Source organism: Leptopilina heterotoma, unplaced genomic scaffold (assembly GCF_015476425.1).
Source record: "Leptopilina heterotoma isolate Lh14 unplaced genomic scaffold, ASM1547642v1 Lhet_152, whole genome shotgun sequence".
NCBI classification, from domain to species: domain Eukaryota; kingdom Metazoa; phylum Arthropoda; class Insecta; order Hymenoptera; family Figitidae; genus Leptopilina; species Leptopilina heterotoma.
In genome coordinates, this window is record NW_025110868.1 from 336787 (window position 1) to 357222 (window position 20436).

At 23.3% G+C, this 20436-nt stretch overlaps 4 protein-coding genes across 7 annotated transcripts in view; 3 read left to right on the forward strand and 1 right to left on the reverse strand.

The window, feature by feature from the left end:
• LOC122498613 (probable phospholipid-transporting ATPase IIB) overlaps positions 1-20436 on the reverse strand; it is a 29180-nt gene that overhangs the window by 5223 nt on the left and 3521 nt on the right. For all 4 annotated transcript variants that reach the window (XM_043606432.1, XM_043606431.1, XM_043606433.1 and 1 more), the window contains 4 exons: positions 15482-15754; positions 14773-15024; positions 14488-14679; positions 11090-11673 (listed from right to left, as the gene is read on the reverse strand). In XM_043606432.1, the coding sequence (XP_043462367.1) occupies positions 11090-11673; positions 14488-14679; positions 14773-15024; positions 15482-15754 (1301 nt within the window). The remainder of the gene's footprint in view (positions 1-11089; positions 11674-14487; positions 14680-14772; positions 15025-15481; positions 15755-20436) is intronic.
• On the forward strand, positions 685-8485 carry LOC122498618 (protein PFC0760c-like). The gene is made up of 2 exons (XM_043606438.1): positions 685-842; positions 6538-8485. The coding sequence occupies exon 2, from the start codon at positions 6541-6543 to the stop codon at positions 8074-8076; it is 1536 nt and encodes a 511-aa protein (XP_043462373.1). The 5' UTR covers positions 685-842; positions 6538-6540; the 3' UTR covers positions 8077-8485.
• LOC122498616 lies at positions 1177-5236 on the forward strand. The gene is made up of 8 exons (XM_043606436.1): positions 1177-1428; positions 1746-1889; positions 2028-2231; positions 2401-2558; positions 2633-3965; positions 4046-4339; positions 4808-4903; positions 5040-5236. The coding sequence occupies exons 1-8, from the start codon at positions 1315-1317 to the stop codon at positions 5202-5204; spliced, it is 2508 nt and encodes an 835-aa protein (XP_043462371.1). The 5' UTR covers positions 1177-1314; the 3' UTR covers positions 5205-5236.
• On the forward strand, positions 17488-19356 carry LOC122498623 (TD and POZ domain-containing protein 1-like). The gene is made up of 2 exons (XM_043606443.1): positions 17488-17667; positions 18031-19356. The coding sequence occupies exon 2, from the start codon at positions 18065-18067 to the stop codon at positions 19085-19087; it is 1023 nt and encodes a 340-aa protein (XP_043462378.1). The 5' UTR covers positions 17488-17667; positions 18031-18064; the 3' UTR covers positions 19088-19356.

The following is a 20436-nucleotide window of genomic DNA, read 5'->3' on the forward strand; positions in this document are numbered from 1 at the left end:
AGGAGATGAGATGCATTTATTTCAGGTTTTCGGTAAAATATAATTATCTGGTAGAAAGAAGCAATAAAAATTATCGCTCCAATAATCAAAACCAACCATTTTTCCAAATATTTCAAGTACTTTTTCGAAAAGAATAAGGAAAAGCAACCATAAGAGTCCTAAATTATTTCTTTTATATTACTTATAATATTTTGCTTCTTTTTTCAATTTTGATATAATTTTCAAACTTTAATCGTTTAAATTCATATTCGTTCAAAGAATTAAAAAATAGTTTCATTATTATGTTTCTTAAAAATAATAAATTAAAGGGCAAGATAACCATAAACAAAAACAAATATAGCGCTTCCAAAATCTAACCTTTATAAAGCTCTTATCACACCGATCACGCTCATTAGTCCATTTCCCCGCGCGAATTCAAATTATTTTAAACAATCATAGTGTATTTCGCTTATAATTAAAAAACTATTTGTAGATAATTATTAAAAACAAACAATTACTACAGTATAAAATAATCGAAAGTTATAAAATAATTGAAAAATGTTAAAAATAACCAAATTTTGTTTCAATAAGTAAAAAAATGTTAATTGACTTTAAGAAAACGCGCCAGTGAATGATCCAATAAACTCTCTTATTTTTAAACATGCGCATTGTTGGAATAAGCAAGTTTTTGTAAAACACCCCAAAATTTTCACAATGGCGACAAAACAATTCCAGACAAATGACAATCGATAGTGTCACATTACAATTCGGGAATGTTGAAAACGTTTAATATTCAATAAAACTTTGTAAATTGTAAATTATCCTTGTGCTTGTGTGATCAATGAGTTTTTCACTCTGCTAAAGTGAGTATAATTTTATATATTTTAATTTTTATTACTAGATTATCACCTCTTTCAAGTTAATAATATTCATTTCTTCAAATCAATAATTTCTGATTTTTATACTATATTCATAAATGACAACAATCACAAAGAAATGAATGAAATGAATTTATCTTGCTTCTCTAATTGAAATTTATTGATGAATCCAGAAATGTATAATTTGTTCTATATCTTACGATTTCTATACTATAAAATTAGTAATTATTATTTAAATTTTCAAATTCTTTCCATAAAAACTTTAAAAAACGGAAACTTACCCTAATTATCTAGTGATTTTTAGTGAAAATAAAAAACATGTAAAAAACTACGTGATGCAAAGGAATCTTTTGTTGTTAAACATAACCTCACTTTAAGTGAACAAAGCGAAGAGAGTGATGATTTTTGTGTACTAGCTTTGTTTATAAACTAAAAAAAAAGAAAAACCTTATCGAAAATGGATAATCATTTCTTTACCCAAGTGAAAATTCATATGAAATCACAGTATTTTACGTTTAATGAATCCTGGTTGAAAGAATGTGTTCAGTATTGTGTTAAAACTCATCCAAAGGTAAGTCATAATTTTTACTGTAATTTTAATTCCATACAAAAAATAGCAAAAATGTTTATAAATTTAACAACTTTCTCTATTTCTTTGTATTTATTTTAATTGACAAGGTTGCCACAGGTCAGGGACATCAGGGAATAGTCAGGGAAAGTAAAATTGGTCTGAGAATCAGGGAAAAACAAAATTAATTTTCTGTGGCAATCCTGATTAAATTATATATTTTGTCTTGGTATTCAAATGTGCTTTTACTTTTTTTATCAAAGAAAATTAAATTAGCAAAATTTGCAAACTTTTTAAATGAATAAAACTGAAAATTTTAGATATCAATTGAAGGAATACAATCGTTTGCCATTGAACAATGGCTCTTAGCCGATTTACGTGAAATTAATAACGAAAATGGATGTTTACCGAAAAATCTCATTGAGAAAAAATCGACAATACTAAATGGTTGCTATATTCTTCAGGTAAAAATTACTTTTTTCGTAAACAACAATTTTCTTTACGGTTTACTGTAAATTTTTTTATATTGTGATTTGTGCATAAAAATTTGTACTACTATCAATTAATTTTATTGGTATTTTCTCGTATTATTTATTTGTCAGATGGAAAAGATGTACGACATTTCGACATCAAAATACAAACAATTGAATAAAATTCGTGATGTCAATGTTGAAAATTTGAAAGCAACCAAGGAAGACAAATCCGAAATTCCCGAAATAAAGAATAAGAGAATGTATGAATTATTTCTTAGCGATGGTTTGCAAGAAATTAAAGCCATCGAATATAAGACTATCGATCTTTTTAACGTTAGTATCAAAATTTATGTTTAACTTCATTGGCTAATTAACTCAATTAAATTTTCCTTTCTTTATCTATTTTTTAATTATCTAAATTCTCGAATTAATAATTATCGAATAATATAATTAATTATCGAATTAAAAAATTTATTCTTTGTAAATTTTTATTTTCCCTCAGAATATATTATTGCCAGGAAATAAAGTAAAACTCATTGGACCAATAACGTGTAGACGTGGAATAATTTTACTCGAGAAAAGAAACATTGCCATTCTCGGTGGTGAAGTCGAAGATTTATTAATTGAAAATTCCGTCGAAAACATTATGGCTCGATTTCTGTTAGAATTTTTCTTTTTTTAACACTTTTTCTTTATTTATTTCTATCCTAACACTACTATTATTATTTTTTTAGGAATTTAGGAGAAAATCCAGATCCTTATAATGACGAGAAAAAAGGGAAAGAATGTGAAAAAATGGAAGTCGAGGAAGAATATTTAGACGATTTAGTAAATTTGGTACGATCGCAAGACAGTGAAAATAAGATTTTAAATCCACTTCGAAATAATTCAATCGTTAATTATCAGCCCGATTATGGATTAAATAGAGAAAAAAATCCAATTAACAACGACGAAATGAATGAATGTGACATTGAATTGGAAGCGTTACTAAATGATCCGGATATTGTTCATGAATTTCCGTCGTCATCCATACAGTTTCAAATTTCACCTGACAATTTAAAAATACCAAATGATTTTCAGAAAGTAAATCAAACCTTTAATCTTGAAAATTTGTCAAATAATCGTCAGAGTAAAAATGATGACTCGACGACTGTGAAACTTTATCAAAACACTAGTAAAACGTCGAATTTGTCAAATAATTGTCAGTGTAAAAATTACGTCTCAGCGACTGAGGAAATTTTCCAAAGTAGTGAATTTAATGAAATATCAAGAAATTTCGAAAAGAATTCTGCAAAAAATAACGAAGTAAAATTTACCGAAACATGGAGTAATTTCGAGTATCCAAAAAATGACGAAGTAAAATTTACCGAAACATTAAGAGATTTCGAGTATCCAAAAAATAACGAACTGAAATTTACCGAAAGTTCAACAATTTCCGATGATTTGATTCTAAATGACGATGATGTGATAATTATCGACGACGACGATGACGACGATTTGAATAAAGGTGACAATTCACAACACTTCGCATCAAATTTTCCACCTAATAACGAAATGAACATGGATTTTGATCTGAAAATTCGAAAACTAATGAATGAAAATTTAAATACCAGTTTGGATAATTCAAATAATAAATATCACGAAATGGACTTCAATGAAACGTTACCTGATTTGAGTAAAAAGAAAACACAAACAAATTCGATTGAAAGTGACAAATTCAAAGTTTCTCCTAAGAAAACAGAAATTTTCCAACAATTATCGCCAATAAAATCGAATACCATCAGAAGACCAAAATCTCTTGGATTCAAAGCACTCAAAACTAAAATATCAACTGATAGTGAAGACAAACTGACATCCAAACCATTTAAACCTCTTTTTCCAAAATCAAAAATAACGAAAGGTACCAATTCCGAATTATTTTCCACTGAGAAAATTCATGCAAAAATCGACTTGACTCTATCCCCGAAAGACGGAGCTGAAAAATTATCGAATTATAATTTCGATACAGAATTGAAGAAATTGTCAAGTGATACGGAAAATTCTCCAACGGCAACAAAACGATTGGCGGTAAAATATTGCAACTTATTCCTTTTTCGTCTCTTTTAGAAAGATTAAAAAAATTGAATATTATTTTTATGGATTTTTAGAGTGACGATCCTATTTTAAATTCACATCAAAATAAAACGCCTCGAGTTTCAAAATCGGTGGAAACTTGTGAAACGGAAGAAAAATTGGAAATAAGGGACAGAAAAGTATTTCCGAAAAATTGCGATGTTATTTGCGATTTAATTGTTATGACATTAACGGATCAGGTGATATATAAAACTGTTAAGGCGCAAGTTAAAGAAATTGATAAATTAACGAACAAGGGTGACGTTTGGAAACTAAATGGCATAATCACTGATGGCACTGCAACTTTGGAAGTCGACTTTGCATCTCAGGTATTTTATCAAAAAAATATTTCAAAAATTAAAAGGAAAATTAAACAAAATTAAAAGAAAATAAATTTAACGAAATTAAAAGAAAATTAAACAAAATTAAAGAATAAAATTAACAAAATTAAATCTTAACTTTAACAATTTAACAAATATTTAACAAAATTAAAAGAAAATTTAACTAGGATTAAAAAATTAATTTAAGAATGTTATAAAAACAAATAAAACAATATTAAAAACAAATTAAGTAAAATTTTAAAAATTAAAAAAAAATTTATTTGAATAAAAAACAACTTTAACAAAAATTAAACAAGGAATTAAAATTAAAAACAAATTTAAAGAAATTAAAAGAAAATTTAACAAAATTTAAAAAAGTTAATTAAACAAAACTAAAAGAAAATTAAATCTACATAAAAATTTAAATTGTAAAAATGTTCTTTATTCAAAAAAGTGACTAAAAAATTTACTTTTCAGTTTATGGAAAAAATTTTAGGAATGTCTTCTCTCAAATTTGCAGCACTGAAGAAACAAGCAAGAAATAATTCCGAAATTGAACTTAAATTAAAATACGTAAGTTAATTTATTGAGTTATATTATTGAATTAAATGGTTTTAGATTTCAAATTAATATTTGAAATCTAAAACCATTTAATTTTATTTTTTCCCATTATTCAAATAAAATCGTTAATAATTGTCCTTTTTTACAGACTCTGCGAAATGGTCAAGAAAAATTGATGATAACAGATTGGCTAATGCACGTGGGATTGACGAAAAATAAACTCCCATCTGTTGAGGAAGGTTTCGAATTATCCGAAAGTGAAAAGGAAAATTTTCAAAAAAGATTGAAAATTCTCAAATCGCGTCAAATTTAATTTAATTCATGACATATTTCGTATTATTTAATACTGTTAATTTAGTATTTATTAATTTATTAATGATTTATTAATTGTAATTATTAATTTATTATTAATTATTTGTTAACTTATTTCTAATTATAAAGTATAATTAATCAAACCGTTAATTAGTATTTAAAACTTTTATTTTAATTTTAAGCAATAACATTGATTAAAATAAAAATAAAAAGTCAATTGTCATTGTCAATTAAACGTTAATTAATATATTAATATTTAATTATAATTTTAATCAATAAAATTGTTAAATGAAACGGATTTAGAATTAAAATAAAAAATCAGATTAAAATATTAATAAAAAATCAGATTAAAATATTCTTATTTATGAAAAGAAACGAAATTCTTCCAAAAAATTTTATTAAAATTTTTGATAATAATTTAATTCGTAGTAAAAATTTTATTAAAATTCTTGAAAAAAATTTAATTCTTGCCAAGATTTTTATTATAATTCTTTAAAATAATTAAAATGTTTTGAAGAATTTATTTCAATCTTCTTGAAAATAATGGAGTTTTTTTTTAAATAATTTTTACTAAAAATTTTGAAAGTAATTGATTTTATGAAAAATTTCTTTAAAGTTTTTAAAAAAAATCGAGTTTACTATTAATTGTAATTAATAATTTTCCTATTTAGCAATATTTAAGACTTTAGTATTTATTTAAATGACAATTTCAAAATTTTACAGTCAATTAGCAAACTTAAAATTAAATTTTTTATTTTAATTTTTTCGTTTAATTTTAATTAATTTAATTGATCAATGAAATTGATTAAGATTACAATAAAAATTTAGATCATAATATAGAAAACTCTCTAATTTTTATTTCAATCAATAAAATTGATAAATAAAATTGATAAATAAAATTTATCAATGAAATTAATTGCAAATGAATTTAGTGTTTAGGACAAATTTCAAAAGAAAATTACACTGACGAGTGTTCATTATTTCAAAATATTCCTTCAAAGATAAAAAAATTTTATCAAATCGAAAATTATTATTCTTTTCTTTTTCTACTTTAAAAGTAATTTAAATTTCGAAAACAAAGACCATTGTACTCAAAAAGAGAATGTAAAAATAAGCGAAAATAAAAATTGTCAACAATAATTCATTAAATGTTTTCTTGAGTTCCTCTAACTGGGATTACTTTAGTAATTTCTAATTTTACAATTAATAATTAATAGTATTAATAATAATTAAAAATAATAATAAAAATAATTGATTGCTAATATAGGCAGAGAAATAAATTTCCAATTGGAAAAGAAACAAAAAAAAGTAATAAAATAAAATTTTGTGTGCAGAGAATGTTCAATAAAGATAATCGAAGCAGTCGAAATGCAATAAAATTGGAGAACGAAACGGAGGAGAAATTGCTGGAGAAAATCGCCAAAATTCAAAATCTACTCAAGGAGGTCGACGACAATTCAAGTGACAGTGTCAAGGAAATGAGTTCATCAAACGAGGAGAACAATGAGCCAAGAAGAAAATATCACGATCGAACGAGATACAATTCACCATTAACATCAGTTCGACCAGTAACACCAGCTTATGACGATTCAAATGACTGCAAATCGGAATTCAATCGTTTCTTAGAATTTGACACTAAATATGACGCTAATCCCTTTTCATTACCATCAACATCCCAAGGTTATTCCGCCTCCTACGCTAATGTCTTCGATCCAACATACGGATCACCGAATCTCTCTCCAAAATTGGAGAGAAAACCACCAATCGAAGACAATGATGACGACTGGGTGCCATTGACATTTCTCGATAAAAATCCAAAGAAACCATCTCGACGTCGCACACCACCAATGACCTATAAACCACCGAAAAATGTCGATTTAAGTTACCAAACGCAAATGGAACGAAACCGAAGGGAACGTAACGAGCGCCCCGACAGACATTCTTCGCGTCATGGCGAACGACGTCACAAGAAACGCTACTACTTTCCCGAAATTGCAGAGAAACGAAGAAAAAAACGAAGAATAAAAGAGGAAAAAAGGAGGAAAGAAGCGGAGGAAAATTATAAAAAACAACAAATGGAATTGGAAGAATCAGAGAAAGCTATCGTCGTCAATCCATTGTCGCTAATTAAAAAGGAAATCGATTCCGACGATGACGATGACGATGACGATTCTGATGATGACTACGATAGTGACAAAAATTATTACGACAGTGACAAAAACGACTACGATAGTGACAAAAACTACGATGACAATTTGTCTTCCAATCTAAAACCAAATTATTACAATAAAAATTACAATGAAGAAATTGAGAGAATATACGAAGACGACAATTACAAACCAAACAGTCGCAATTCAACAGAAACAACAGGAAGAAAGCGTAAAAAAGAACAAAATTATCCACAAATTAAAAAGCAAAGACTCTCCGACGACGACTACGATGACGTCGAGGTCGACGATTTTAAGTCTTCAAGAAACTTTCAAAGTTCGACAAAAAAAATAAAAGAGGAAACTGAAGACGTGAAACCAAATATAAATATGCTCAAGAATTTAGGTAAAAATTTCAATGCCTGCGTATCGATTGCATCGAAAATTCCCGACGAAGCACTGAATTTCCTGAATTTAATTCCCTTCGACAAAATAAAACAAGAGAAGACAAATTCATCAAATCTCACCAAATCCACATCTTCATCTTCATCATCGCCATCGACATCGACGAGAAATATTTCCACTTCTGTCGACAATTTTAAAAACCAGAAAAATCCTTCCCAACATCGTGAAATGGGAAATTCGAGGAAAATCGATTTTTCCAATGAACTGAGAAGATTTTCGCGAAAGTTGCAAAAAATAAGGAATGAGGAGGAGAATTACTAGTAAAATTTGCTTAAATAATTTTCATTATAGTTAAATTTATAAAAAAAATGTTTGAAATTCAAGAAAGAATTTTTTTCCCCTATTTCTATTTTTTAGTATTCTAAACATAAGATCTTACGTATTGTTTATTATCAAATAGATATAATTTTTCTACCAGAGCAGCTATTATTATTATAATTTACTTCATAAATTAGCGTTTCTCAGGAATAAATAAGAAACAGTATTTTTTTTATACCGAAGAAAAGTGATTTAAATACCTTTGAATTCAATAAAGTTTTTCGTTCATTTTAAAAAGTTTTTTAAGTTACGAAGTAAAATAGTCAACGAACTGATAACTATTAATGTGTAAAATACCAAATCATGTTCAGTTGAATCTTAAATATTTGTATTAAAAACATTTTCTATTGATTGTACGGAATTTCATTTTCATCCTTTGAATCCTTTTTGAATAATTAATATTTCAAAATTTCAAGATTTACGTTTTTTTAATAAATTGTAAAAGTTTTAGCGTGATTTCGAGCGAAACGCGGTATTTGATTTATCATTACACAAATTTCAAATTTTAGAATAATTTCAGATTCAAAATATAAAAAAAATAAATGCCTAATAAAATTTTAATAAATTAATGCCTTAATAAAAAAAATAAATGTCAAATAATAAATTATTATTATTTACTATTTTCTAAAATAATAATAAAATACTTTGAAAAATTCAATTATTTTCAAAATTTATAACAATTTTTGCAAGAATTCAATTACTTTCAACAATTATTAATAAAATTTCTCCAAAAAATATAATTATTTCCATAAATAAATTTATAATTTATAAATATAATTGAAATAATTGCAAGATTTCAATTATTTTCAGAAAAAGGTTAATAAAATTTCTCGAAAAAAAATAAAATATTTTAAAAATAAATTTTGGATAAATTTAATAATTTTCGGACAATTTTTTGCATAAATTCAATTATTTAGAAAAAATTTAATTAAATTCTTTCCAAGAATTCAATTATTTAATATTTTCACCAATTTTTAATAAAATTCTTCCCAAAAATATAATTATTTCCATAATTAATTAATTATTTATGAAAATAATTGAATTTTTCGCAAGATTTCAATTATTTTCAATAGAATTTTATTTAAATTTCTAGAAAAAATACAATTATTTCCATAAATTAATTAATTTTTATATGAAAGTAATTAAATTATTTGCAAGAATTCAATTATTTTCATAAATATTAAAATTTTTCAAAAGAAACTTAATTATTTTCGTAAACAATTATTTTTAATACAACTTTTTGATAAAATTTACCAAAAGAATTGAATTATTGTCAATAAAATTCTTAACAAGAATTCAATTATTTTTATTAATAATAAAATCCTTCGCAAGAATTAAATTTATTTCCATAAATAATAATATTTTTCGAAAAAACTCAATTATTTTCGTAAACAATTGTTTAATTATTCTTAATACAATTTTTTAATTAAATTCTTGGCAATAATTACATTATTTTCAGAAATAAAAAAAATTCTTCGGATGAATTAATTTATTATGAATACAATTTCTTGATGAGATTCAATTATTTTTAAAAAAGTTAGTAAAATTTCTTGATAGAATTCAATAATTTAAAAAAATTCTGATAGCATTGTTTGGAAAAATTAAATAATTTCAATACAATGTTTATAAAAATTCCTTTAGTAAAATTTCTGCAAAAAATTCAATAATTTTCAAAACTTTTAATGAAATTTCTTTATAAGAATTAAATTATTTTGAATCAATTGATAATTAAATTCCTTCAAAAAATTTAATTATTTTCAAAAATTTATATTATAACAATTCAATTATTTTAAAAAATTTTAATACCCTTTTTCACAAGAATTCAATTATTTTCGTAAATAATAAAATTCTTCGGAAAAATTCAATTATTTTCGTAAATAAGAAAATTCTTCACAAAAATTCAATTATTTTCGTAAATAATAAAATTCTTCGCAGGAAATCAATTATTTGAATAAAAAAAATTCTTCAGAGGAATTCAATTATTTTTATAAATAATAAAAGTCTTTAGAGGAATTCAATTATTTTTAAATACAATTTTTTGATGAGATTAAATTATTTTTAAAACATTTAATAAAATTCCTTTTAAGATTTCAATTATTTAAGAAAATTTTGATAACATTGTATGGAAAAATTTTATAATTTCAATACAATTTTAATAAAATATGTCGAAAGAATTCAGTTTTTGTAAAATTTTAATAAAATTCCTTAAAAGGTATTCAATTGTTTTCAAAATTTGGGACTAAATCTTTTAGAAGACTTGAATTAGAATCACATTTTTTAAACAAAAATGCCTTAAATTTTTTTTTTAAAATCCATGCAAAATTATAGAAAATAATATAATTTATAAATTTTTCTCGATAAAGTATTTCTACAAAACTTATTCTCTGAATAAGTAAATAATAAATCTGAATTAGTAAGAATTTAAACTTGTTAGAACAAAAGTAATATGAAAATTCCGAAAATTAATTTTTTAATTTCATAGAACAAGATGAAAATAAAATAGAATGTTGAATTAAATTTACAAATTTAGCTATGATTTTTAATTGAAAACAATTTTGCTGCTTTAATTTTTGTTATTTTTTCTTCTTCAAAAGCATTAAATTTTAATTTTGTTAATTTCAAAATTCAACACCTTTGTTTAATAATAAACATTATCAGAAAAGGAAACGAAAAAGTAAATAAGAAACTAATTTCAAACTGTGAACACACTACCTGAATTCAACGATTATTAATATAGAAAATAGATAGATTGTTTAAAATTTTGTAATTTGTTAATAGAATTAATAGAATTAATAGAATTGTTGAATTCTGTTAAATAAAATTTCATTCTATTAAATAAAAAATTACACCAAAATCTCTTCGAAATCGAAAATCTGACGTACACTAATTTTAATCCAATAAAACGTCAGTTTCTCAAAAAAAATTCGAAGAAATTGGAAAAAATAGATCCACTTACCTCTCGATTGAATTTGTATCTACCGTCTCAACAGTCTCGACACTCTCCGAATCCAAATTATTGCTACTATTGTCATCGTAAACTGGTGTGACATTGTGACAAAGTGCCAGCGCTTTGACAGCGTCCAAAATTCTTGTACTCTCTGATCGTCTCACTTTTCCAGAATGAATTGGATATCCATGTCCAGGGATAGTTCCCGACTCCAATAATGTATAATAACTCTTCAATACAGAAGTGATTTCATCGAATGTCTCCTGTCCATAGGATATCGTTCCAAGATGAAGTTTCTTAAAGACCATTTTATTTTGCGTCAATGTGCCGGTTTTATCGCTGAGTAAATAAGAAATTCTCCCCAATTCTTCGGATATTGTCGTTGTCCTCGCAACAGTGCCGGCAATTTCCTTATCACGTTGAATGCACCAGGCGTAAAATGTTTTTCCCATATCGAGATTGACTCGTAAACTAATGGGAATAATGTACGAGAATAGAAGAACAAAACGGTACATGTATCGATACCAGGGTCCATTAAATCCTTTTAAAATCATCAGCACTAGAGCGAGACCGATCATTGCGCAAAATAAGACCTATGAAACAAAAACAGCAAAATATTAATTTTTAGTTTTTACGAAACAAGTTTTTGGTTTTCTTTTTAATTACTTTAGATTGAAAATATTTGAAAAATTTACAAAATAAATAAAAAAAAAAATGTTAAAAATCATAGTTAAATTCTTTTGGAAAATTTCTTTGAATTTTTTTTTAAATAACGGAGTATCTTTAATAATTTTTATTGAAAATTTTGAAAGCAATTGAATTTTATGAAGAAGAATTTTATTATAATTGTATTAAAAATAATTGAATTCCTTCGAAGAATTTTATTATTTGTAAAAATAATTTAATTTCTGCAAAGAATTTTACTATTTATAAAAATAATTGAATTATTGCGAAGAATTTTACTATTTATAAAAATACTTCCTCTATGAGGAAGTAATAATTGAAATGTTTCGAAGAATTTATTAAAATTTTAGAAAATAATTGAATTGTTTTGTAGAATTTTATAGAAATATTTTTAAATAATTAAATTTTTTCGAGAAATTCAAGTTGTTTCCAAAAAAAATTGAATTTATGTAAAGAATTTTATTAAAATTAAGTTTTTTTCAAAATAATTGAATTCTTTCAATTTTTGGGACGAATATATTTAAAAATTGCATTGAAATTAATTTAATTTTCATATAGAATTTTTTTAAATATTTTAATAATAATTGAATTATTTTTAGAGAATTTTAAATTCTTGTTAAAATTGAATTTTATGTAAATTTTTGAAAATTATTAAATTCTTTTGTGAAATTTTATTTAAATTAGATTAAAAATAATTTAATTCCTGCAAAGAATTTTAGTATTTATAAAAATAGTTGAATTCTTTCAAAGAATTTTTAAAAGTTTTAGGAAATAGTTGAAATTTATGTAAATATTTGGATTATTCCGAGGAATTCAATTAAAATTGTTTTGAAAATAATTGAATTCCTGCAAAGAATTTGACTATTTATAAAAATAATTGAACTCAATTTTTGAATGATTACAGATTCAAAATTTAAAGAATTCACTTACTAAGTACAAAATTTAAATATTCTTATTAACTATTTTTCAAAAATTCAATTATTTTCGTAAATAAAAAAATTTTTTGTGAGAATTAAAATATTTTCATAGATAATAAAATTCTTTAAAGCAATTCAATTATTTGCAAAAATAATGAAATTTTTCGGAGAAATACAATTATTTTTAAAAAATATTATTTAAATTCAATTATTTTCAAGAGATTTAATTAATAAAAATTCAATTATTTTCAACAATTCTGATAAACTTCTTCGAAACAATTCAAATTTTTATAAATTGTAAAATTCTTGACAAGAATTCTATTATTTTTATAAATAATAAAATTCATTTCAGAAATTCAATTACTTTCCAATACAATTTTAATAAAATGTCTAGGAAAAAATTCAATTATATTCAAGATAATTTTAGTGAAATTTCTCAAACAGGTTCAATTATTTTTCGAAATTGTAATACAATTTTTCTAAACAATTCAATTGTTCTCAAAAGTTTTTGATAAAAATCTTTGTAAATTCCAATTATTATTTTCAAAATTTTCAATTAAAATTATTTTAAAAACAAATACATTATTTTTAACAAATATTAGGTAATGAAATTCATCGAAAAAATGTTATTATTTAAAAAAAACTCTAATAAAATTGTTTAAAAAAATTGGATTTTCTGTCAATAATTTTAATATAATTTAATAGGAAAATTAAGTACAATTAATAGTAAACACGATTATTTCAAAAACTTTGAAGAAATTTTTCATAAAATTCAATTACTTTCTATCTGTTTCTAAATTTCCAGTTAAAACTTAAAATTATTGAAAAAACTCCATTATTTTTAAGAAAATTGAAATAAATTCTTGAAAACAATTTAATTATTTTAAAGAATTGTAATAAAAATCTTGTCAAGAATTAAATTATTTTCAAGAATTTCAATAAAATTCTTGTCATGAATTAAATTATTATGAAAAATCTTAATAACATTCTTTGGAAGAATTCGATTCTTTTCATAAATTTTAATAATAATAAAAATATTCTTTCTAATAATATTATTAGAAAATTCTACGAGAATTCAATTCTTTAAATACAAAAATAAATAATTTATTGAATAATTGAATGTTTTTAAGATTAAAATCTCATAAAAAATTTTATCAACAAATTTTTATATAATAGATTTCTTTTGACAAATTTTAATAAAATGTTGAAGAATAATTACATTTTTCAAGGAATTCTATTAAAATTGCGTTAAAAGTAATTGAAATTATGCGTAGAATTTTATTAACATTTTTTTAAAAAAAATACTTGAATTCTTTTAGGAAATTTTATTAAAATAGTAAATATTGAAAATAATTGAATTTTGGAGAATTTTTTTTTATAAAAATAATTGAATTTTTGCGAAGAATTTTATTATTTAAGAAAATAATTGAATTTCTGTGAAGAATTTTATTACTTTTGAAAATAATTGAATTTCTGCAATCATTTGTAACTTTTCAAAAATTCTCCAATTTATATAGTAAAATTTAAGAACTTTTCGTACCTTTTTCAAACAAATTACGGACTTTATGGACAATTTAAAAAAAACAGACTTTTACAAACTTCAAGCAAATTTCAAGTTCGAGCTCTGCTACCGAGTGATAAAGTCAAAAAGTTACATTTTTTTTACAAAATAGTCGAAATAGATGAAAATTAAGAAAATATGAAATAAAAATAAAATATGAAATGTGACGAAAAAAGTGAAAATAAGCAAAAAAAAAAAAAAAGGGAAATTCGTGAAATTATTATAAGTAATAAAAATTATATTACCTTTGTCAATTGATTAATCTCCTGATCTAATAATCCAATTTTAGATCTTGGAGCTGAATGATTCATCAACGATCTCGTTTCTTGACCGGTGTAAACAACAACTCCAAGCGCCGATCCCGAAGCAATTGCCGTATTCGCCCATAAAGTATTGTCCACTCCCAAGCTTTCTTCACTACTGAAACCATCATATTGCTGAAAAAGAAAACGAAATTTTAATCTTTTTAGGCCTTTAGGTCAAAATATTATTGAAAATAAAAAAAAAATTCTTTAATATAAATAACCTACTCCAGTGATTAATGTAAATGTTCCAATGAAACTGTGAATGTCTTTTTGCGGCTTTTCAACGTACAAGCTCGCTTTAATATCAAACAATTGTAAATCGTTATCGAGTTTTTGTGTCGCTGGAATCGCCAATCGCAATTTCCAATCTGTCTCGCCGTCCAATTGGTCAGTTCTCACAAAGCAAGCACCTGATTTTTCAGTCGTACGCAACAATACAAGATCGGCAGGCACTCGCTGTCCTTTCTCCACAATTACCTAGAAATTATTTATTATTAATTAATAATTCAATTATTAATTGAAATTTCAAATAATTTCAATGTAAAATCTTTTAAAATTTAATTTATTGCTAAAAATTACAACTGCAATTTTTCCGAAAGTCAATTATTTTTTAGAATTTTTTAATAAAATTATTCAATACTTTAATAATTTTTAAAGGAAAATAATTATTTAAATACAAAAAATTTGTAAAATTTAATTATTATTTTCTAAATTTTTAGTTGCAATTCTCCAAAAAAATACTATAATATTTTTAAATAATTTTTTAAACTTAGACCTGAATTTTTTTTAATTTAAGAAAGAAAATTCATAGACTAGTTGAACAATTTTTCAATTATTGATCTAATTATTCATTTAATTAAAAAATTAAGTAATTACTACAATTTTTGGTTTCGGACGATTCCGAAGAGAAAGAAGTCGAATAAAATATACTTACTAAATCACCAACTCGAAGTTTTGAACTGGGCACTAATTCCGGTGTATTGAAACCCTTAACGAGTCTATAATATTTTTGATTATTAACTTCCTTGTCACGTTTATATCTTCGAAAATCGTCCACAGCTTCTCTGCAGACAGTGACCATTAAAACAAAACTCAAAGGTCCCCAATACGTGTACAAATATCCTATTCTTATTTCCGGTATAAATTGTGATAATGCCATTATCAGGAAGAATAGATTCAAGAAAAACTTGAATTGCTGATACAGTACCTGAAACAAACAAAAAAAAGTTTAATTATTTATTTATTTTTTTCCTTAAATTTTTATTCCATCAAATTGAAATTTTCTTCACAATTATATTGTTCACGAGTAATTTCAATAAAAATTTTCAATTAAATAAATTCAATTATTTTCAAAATAATTTTATAAAAATTTCTCGAAAGAATTCAATTTTTTTCAAAAATTCGATTGTGATTGTTCTGAGGAATTAAATTATTTTTAAAAAATTTCTATTAAGTTTCTGAAAATAATTAAAATTTTCTTTGAAACAATTGAATTTGTATTTTTACAAATTTCATTGTTTTCTAATTTTTTTAACTTAAACAATAAACTCCTTAGCACAAATTATTATTATTAACTATTATTTTCAAAAATTTTGATACAATTCTTTATTGAGAATTAAAATATTTTTAATATAATTTCAATTACATTTCTCGAAAAAATTAAATTATTATTTTCGAAAATTTTACAAAATTTCTCAGCAACATTTCAATTATTTTCGAAAATTAATTAAATTCTTTCTTGAAATTCAATTATTTTAAAGAATTTAAAGAAAATTCTTGGCAGAAATTCTATTACTTTCAAAAAATTTAAATATTTTGAAAATTATTTAATTATTTCGGAAAATTTTGAAAAAATTCTTTATAAGAATTGAATTATTTTCAATACGATTTTAAATTAAATTTTTGGAAAAAATTTCTAGAATTTAATTATTTTTAAGAATTTTAATAAAAGTCTTGGCAAAAATTCAATTATTTTCGAAAATTCGGATAAAATTGTTGGCAAGATTTCAATTATATTCAAAAATTAAATAAAATTTGTTCATTGGAATTTTAATAAAATTCTTGGCAAAAATTTAATTATTTAATTCTTTGCAGAAATTCAATTATTTTCGAAATGAGTTGAATTTTCTTTGAAACAATTGAATTGCTACCTATTTTTACAAATGTTATTGTTTTTTAATTTTTTTCAAAAGCACACATTCAATTAATTTTAATCCAATTTAAATAGAATTTATCGAAAAAAATTCAATTATTTTCAAAAATTTGAATAAAATTGATTTATTAGAATTGAATGATTTTCAATGGATTTTAAAATAAATTTCTTGAAAGTATTGACTTATTTTCAAAAATTTAAATGAAAATTGTCGCAAAAATTGAATTATTGTCATAAATAACAATTTTTTTCAGAAATTTAATTATCTTCAATAAGTACAATGGAAAAAGAAATTTCTCGTTAGAATTCCATTATTAAAAATTTTGTTTTTTAAAATTGCTTGAAAGAATTCAAATATTTTCAAAAATTCTGATACAATTCTTTATAAGAATTCAATTATTTTTAACGCAATTTTAACTAAACTCCTTAAATTACTATTCAATTAATAATTAACTAATTTCTTAATAATTATTAAATTATAATTAGAAATAAATTTATTGACTACAGATTTCTCCTCGATAATAAATAAATATTGAGAATGAAATCGATTCCAATAAATATATACAATTAAATATGCAAAATTGTTTTTGTTATCATTTTTTTGAACCTCGTAAGAATCTCATGGAATTTTATTGCACAAAATTACTACTGAGCGGACAAAAAGTCAAACAATATCGATTTCACAGATATATATATAATTATATGTATACATATATCACTTCTCTTGACAAAGTTGGTAGCACTTGCTTTGAAAATCACACCAAAATTAAATAAAAAAAATTGTCTAAGAGTCAATACTCAGTCCTAGTTCTTATAAGTGTAGTGTCAAACGAACAATAATTTAAGCAACAAGATAAAAGTTTAACGAATAGAATACTTTTTTCTTAAAGACCAAAGAAAATTTTCATGTTCTTCCAAATAATTCTAAAATGGAGCAGAAACTAGAAAAAAAATAACTTTCTTACCAGGTTAGGTGACATGTACATATTGATTTTTATTTTCTTTATTCAAAGAAGCAAAAATTGAAAAAAGCACAAAAATGTGTAGAAATTACTGAAAAAAAAATCTAATTTTAATTATTTTGAAAGTTTATTTTTTTTTTCCATTAATTTTATCTCGTCTTTTTTTTCTGTCATCAAAACAAAAATCATTTTTGAATTTCTCAATCTTTAGTGTTTAATCTTCTCTTTTTTTTATTTGAAAGAAAAAATATTTAAATTATAAATTCAGAAATTCACTAATTAAATAATAAATATTCAAAAATTTGAAAAAATAAAATTAACGATTAACGAAATAAAAAAATAAGTAAATGCATATTTTTTCTGTTTCAGAAAGTAACATCAGTTTTGTAAAAAAACAAAGGAAATGTCCGGCGAATCGTCTGAAAGTTTTTACGAAACCGGAATTCATTTAATCACAAGTATAATAAAATCGGAACGAGTTTGTACATGGGAAATAAAAGAATTTTCGTCTCACATCGACATCTTTCAAAATACACCAGCCGAATCGAAAATATTCCCCTCCAATTTTAATTACGAGACGAAATTTCAATTTCAATTAATTTATTCCTCAAAACACACACGTCAACCCGGCAAATCAAGTTATTTCGTTCAATTGGAAATAAAACCCAGTAAAGAATTACAAAAATGCATTATGGAAACAACTCTACAAAATCAATTAAACACCGATTCACGAATTCTCAAATCAAACAGTGTTTGGACAAAAGATAAAATTCCAAAAATCCTAATGCTCGAAATTGAGAGTTCAATAATTGAAAAACTCGATTCAAACGATTCCCTAATGATAAGATGTAATGTTAGTGAATTTTATTTATCAAGCGATGAGAATCCCGGTTTTCATCGATGTCCACTGTCAATTGATCTCGATCGATTGCGTCGTGAAAAATTATTAACCGATTTTACATTCACTGTCGGTGAATCGAGTTTTAAAGTTCATAAAGCAATTCTCTCGGTTCGCAGCCCTGTTTTTCTGGCAATGTTCAAACAGAATTTAACGGAAAAAACGAGAAATGTGGTAAATATACCGGATATTCATCCAATTGCTTTTAATGAAATGTTACGTTTCATTTACACTGGGAATGTTAAGGACTTGAAGAATTTTTCCTTTGAAATACTCGAAGCTGCGGATAAATATCAAATTGAAGAATTAAAGGAGATGTGCGAGAAAATATTCTCCGACATAACAGTGAGAGAGGCGCCAAGTATTTTATTACTCGCCGATCGGCATAATGCCAAAAATTTACGGGCAAAAACATTAAAATTTTTGCGACAAAATATTAAAGATGCAATATCAACGTCGGAATTCAGTGAACTCTATTCTCGACAGGATCTTATGCAGGAAATTTTAGAAGCTGTTGTCGATAAATAATAATTGTAAATATTTTCAATTCAATTATTCAATATTGTAGAAGTTGAAAAATTCTGTAGCGACGAAACTTTTTCAGAATTTTTTTCTCTCGCCTCTCATTCCATTATATTCTAGAAAATTAAAGACAATTTTTTAAATGCAAAATTATACGATAATTTTTTTTTTATAATTATTTAATGGAATATAATTACAGACCTCGAATGAATTTAAATTTTCTTCGAATTAAAATGGTTAAAAAACTGAAATTTATTTGAATGAAAAAAGGTTACGCGCGAAATGCGAATTTCCTTTTTTTCATTATTAGGAAAATCCAAAAAGTTTTAATGTCATTTTCAAATTTTTTAATAAGAAATTATTCAAAAATTATTCAAACACAAAATTAAAAAAAAAATTCAATTATTAACTAATTCATTATTATTGCTCATTATTTTCTAAAATACAAATAAAATTCTATGAAAGAATTCAATTTTTTTCAAAAATTTTAATTACTTTCTTGGCAAGAATTCAATTACTTTCATAAAATAAAAATTTCACAAGAATTCAATTATTTTCAAAAATTTCATTAAAAGTCTTTAAAATAATTTACTTATTTTTAGTAATTTTACAAATATTTTCGAAATAATTCCATTATTATTATAGAAAAATTTAGATAAAATTTCTTGAAAGAATTTAATTATTTTCAATTCAATTTGAATTAAATTCCTGAAAAGAATTCAATTATTATTTTCATAAAAAAAAATTTCCAGCAAGCATTTAATTATTTTCCAAAATTTTAATAAAATTCTTCCCAAGAATTGAATTATGTTTAAATATTTCAATAAAATTTTTAATGAGAATTCAATTATTTCCACAAGTAATAAATTTCCACACAAGAATTTAATTTTTTTTTGTTACAATCTAAATTAAATTCCTAGAAAGAATTAAATTATTTTTAATGATTTTAATAAAATTCTTCGCAAAAAATTCAATTATTTTCACAAATTTGAATAAAATTCGTCTCAAGAATTGAATTATTTTGATAAGTTATAAAATTCTTCTGAGGAATTTAATCATTTTCAATAGTTTTGATGAATAATAATAATAATAATAATAATAATAATAATATTCTAAACAGAAATTCAAATATTCAAAAAAAATTTTTAATTAAATTCGTTAAAAGAATTCAATTATTTCTAAACATTTAAATAAAATTCTTCTGAGGAATTTATCATTTTCAATAATTCTGATAAATTTCTTTTTTTAATAATAATTGATTTATTATTTCTCAATTATACATTTAATATGCTTTTTTTTTAACAATATTGGACTTTTTTACAAAAAGATAAGAAGTTATAATAATGAAGAATAAA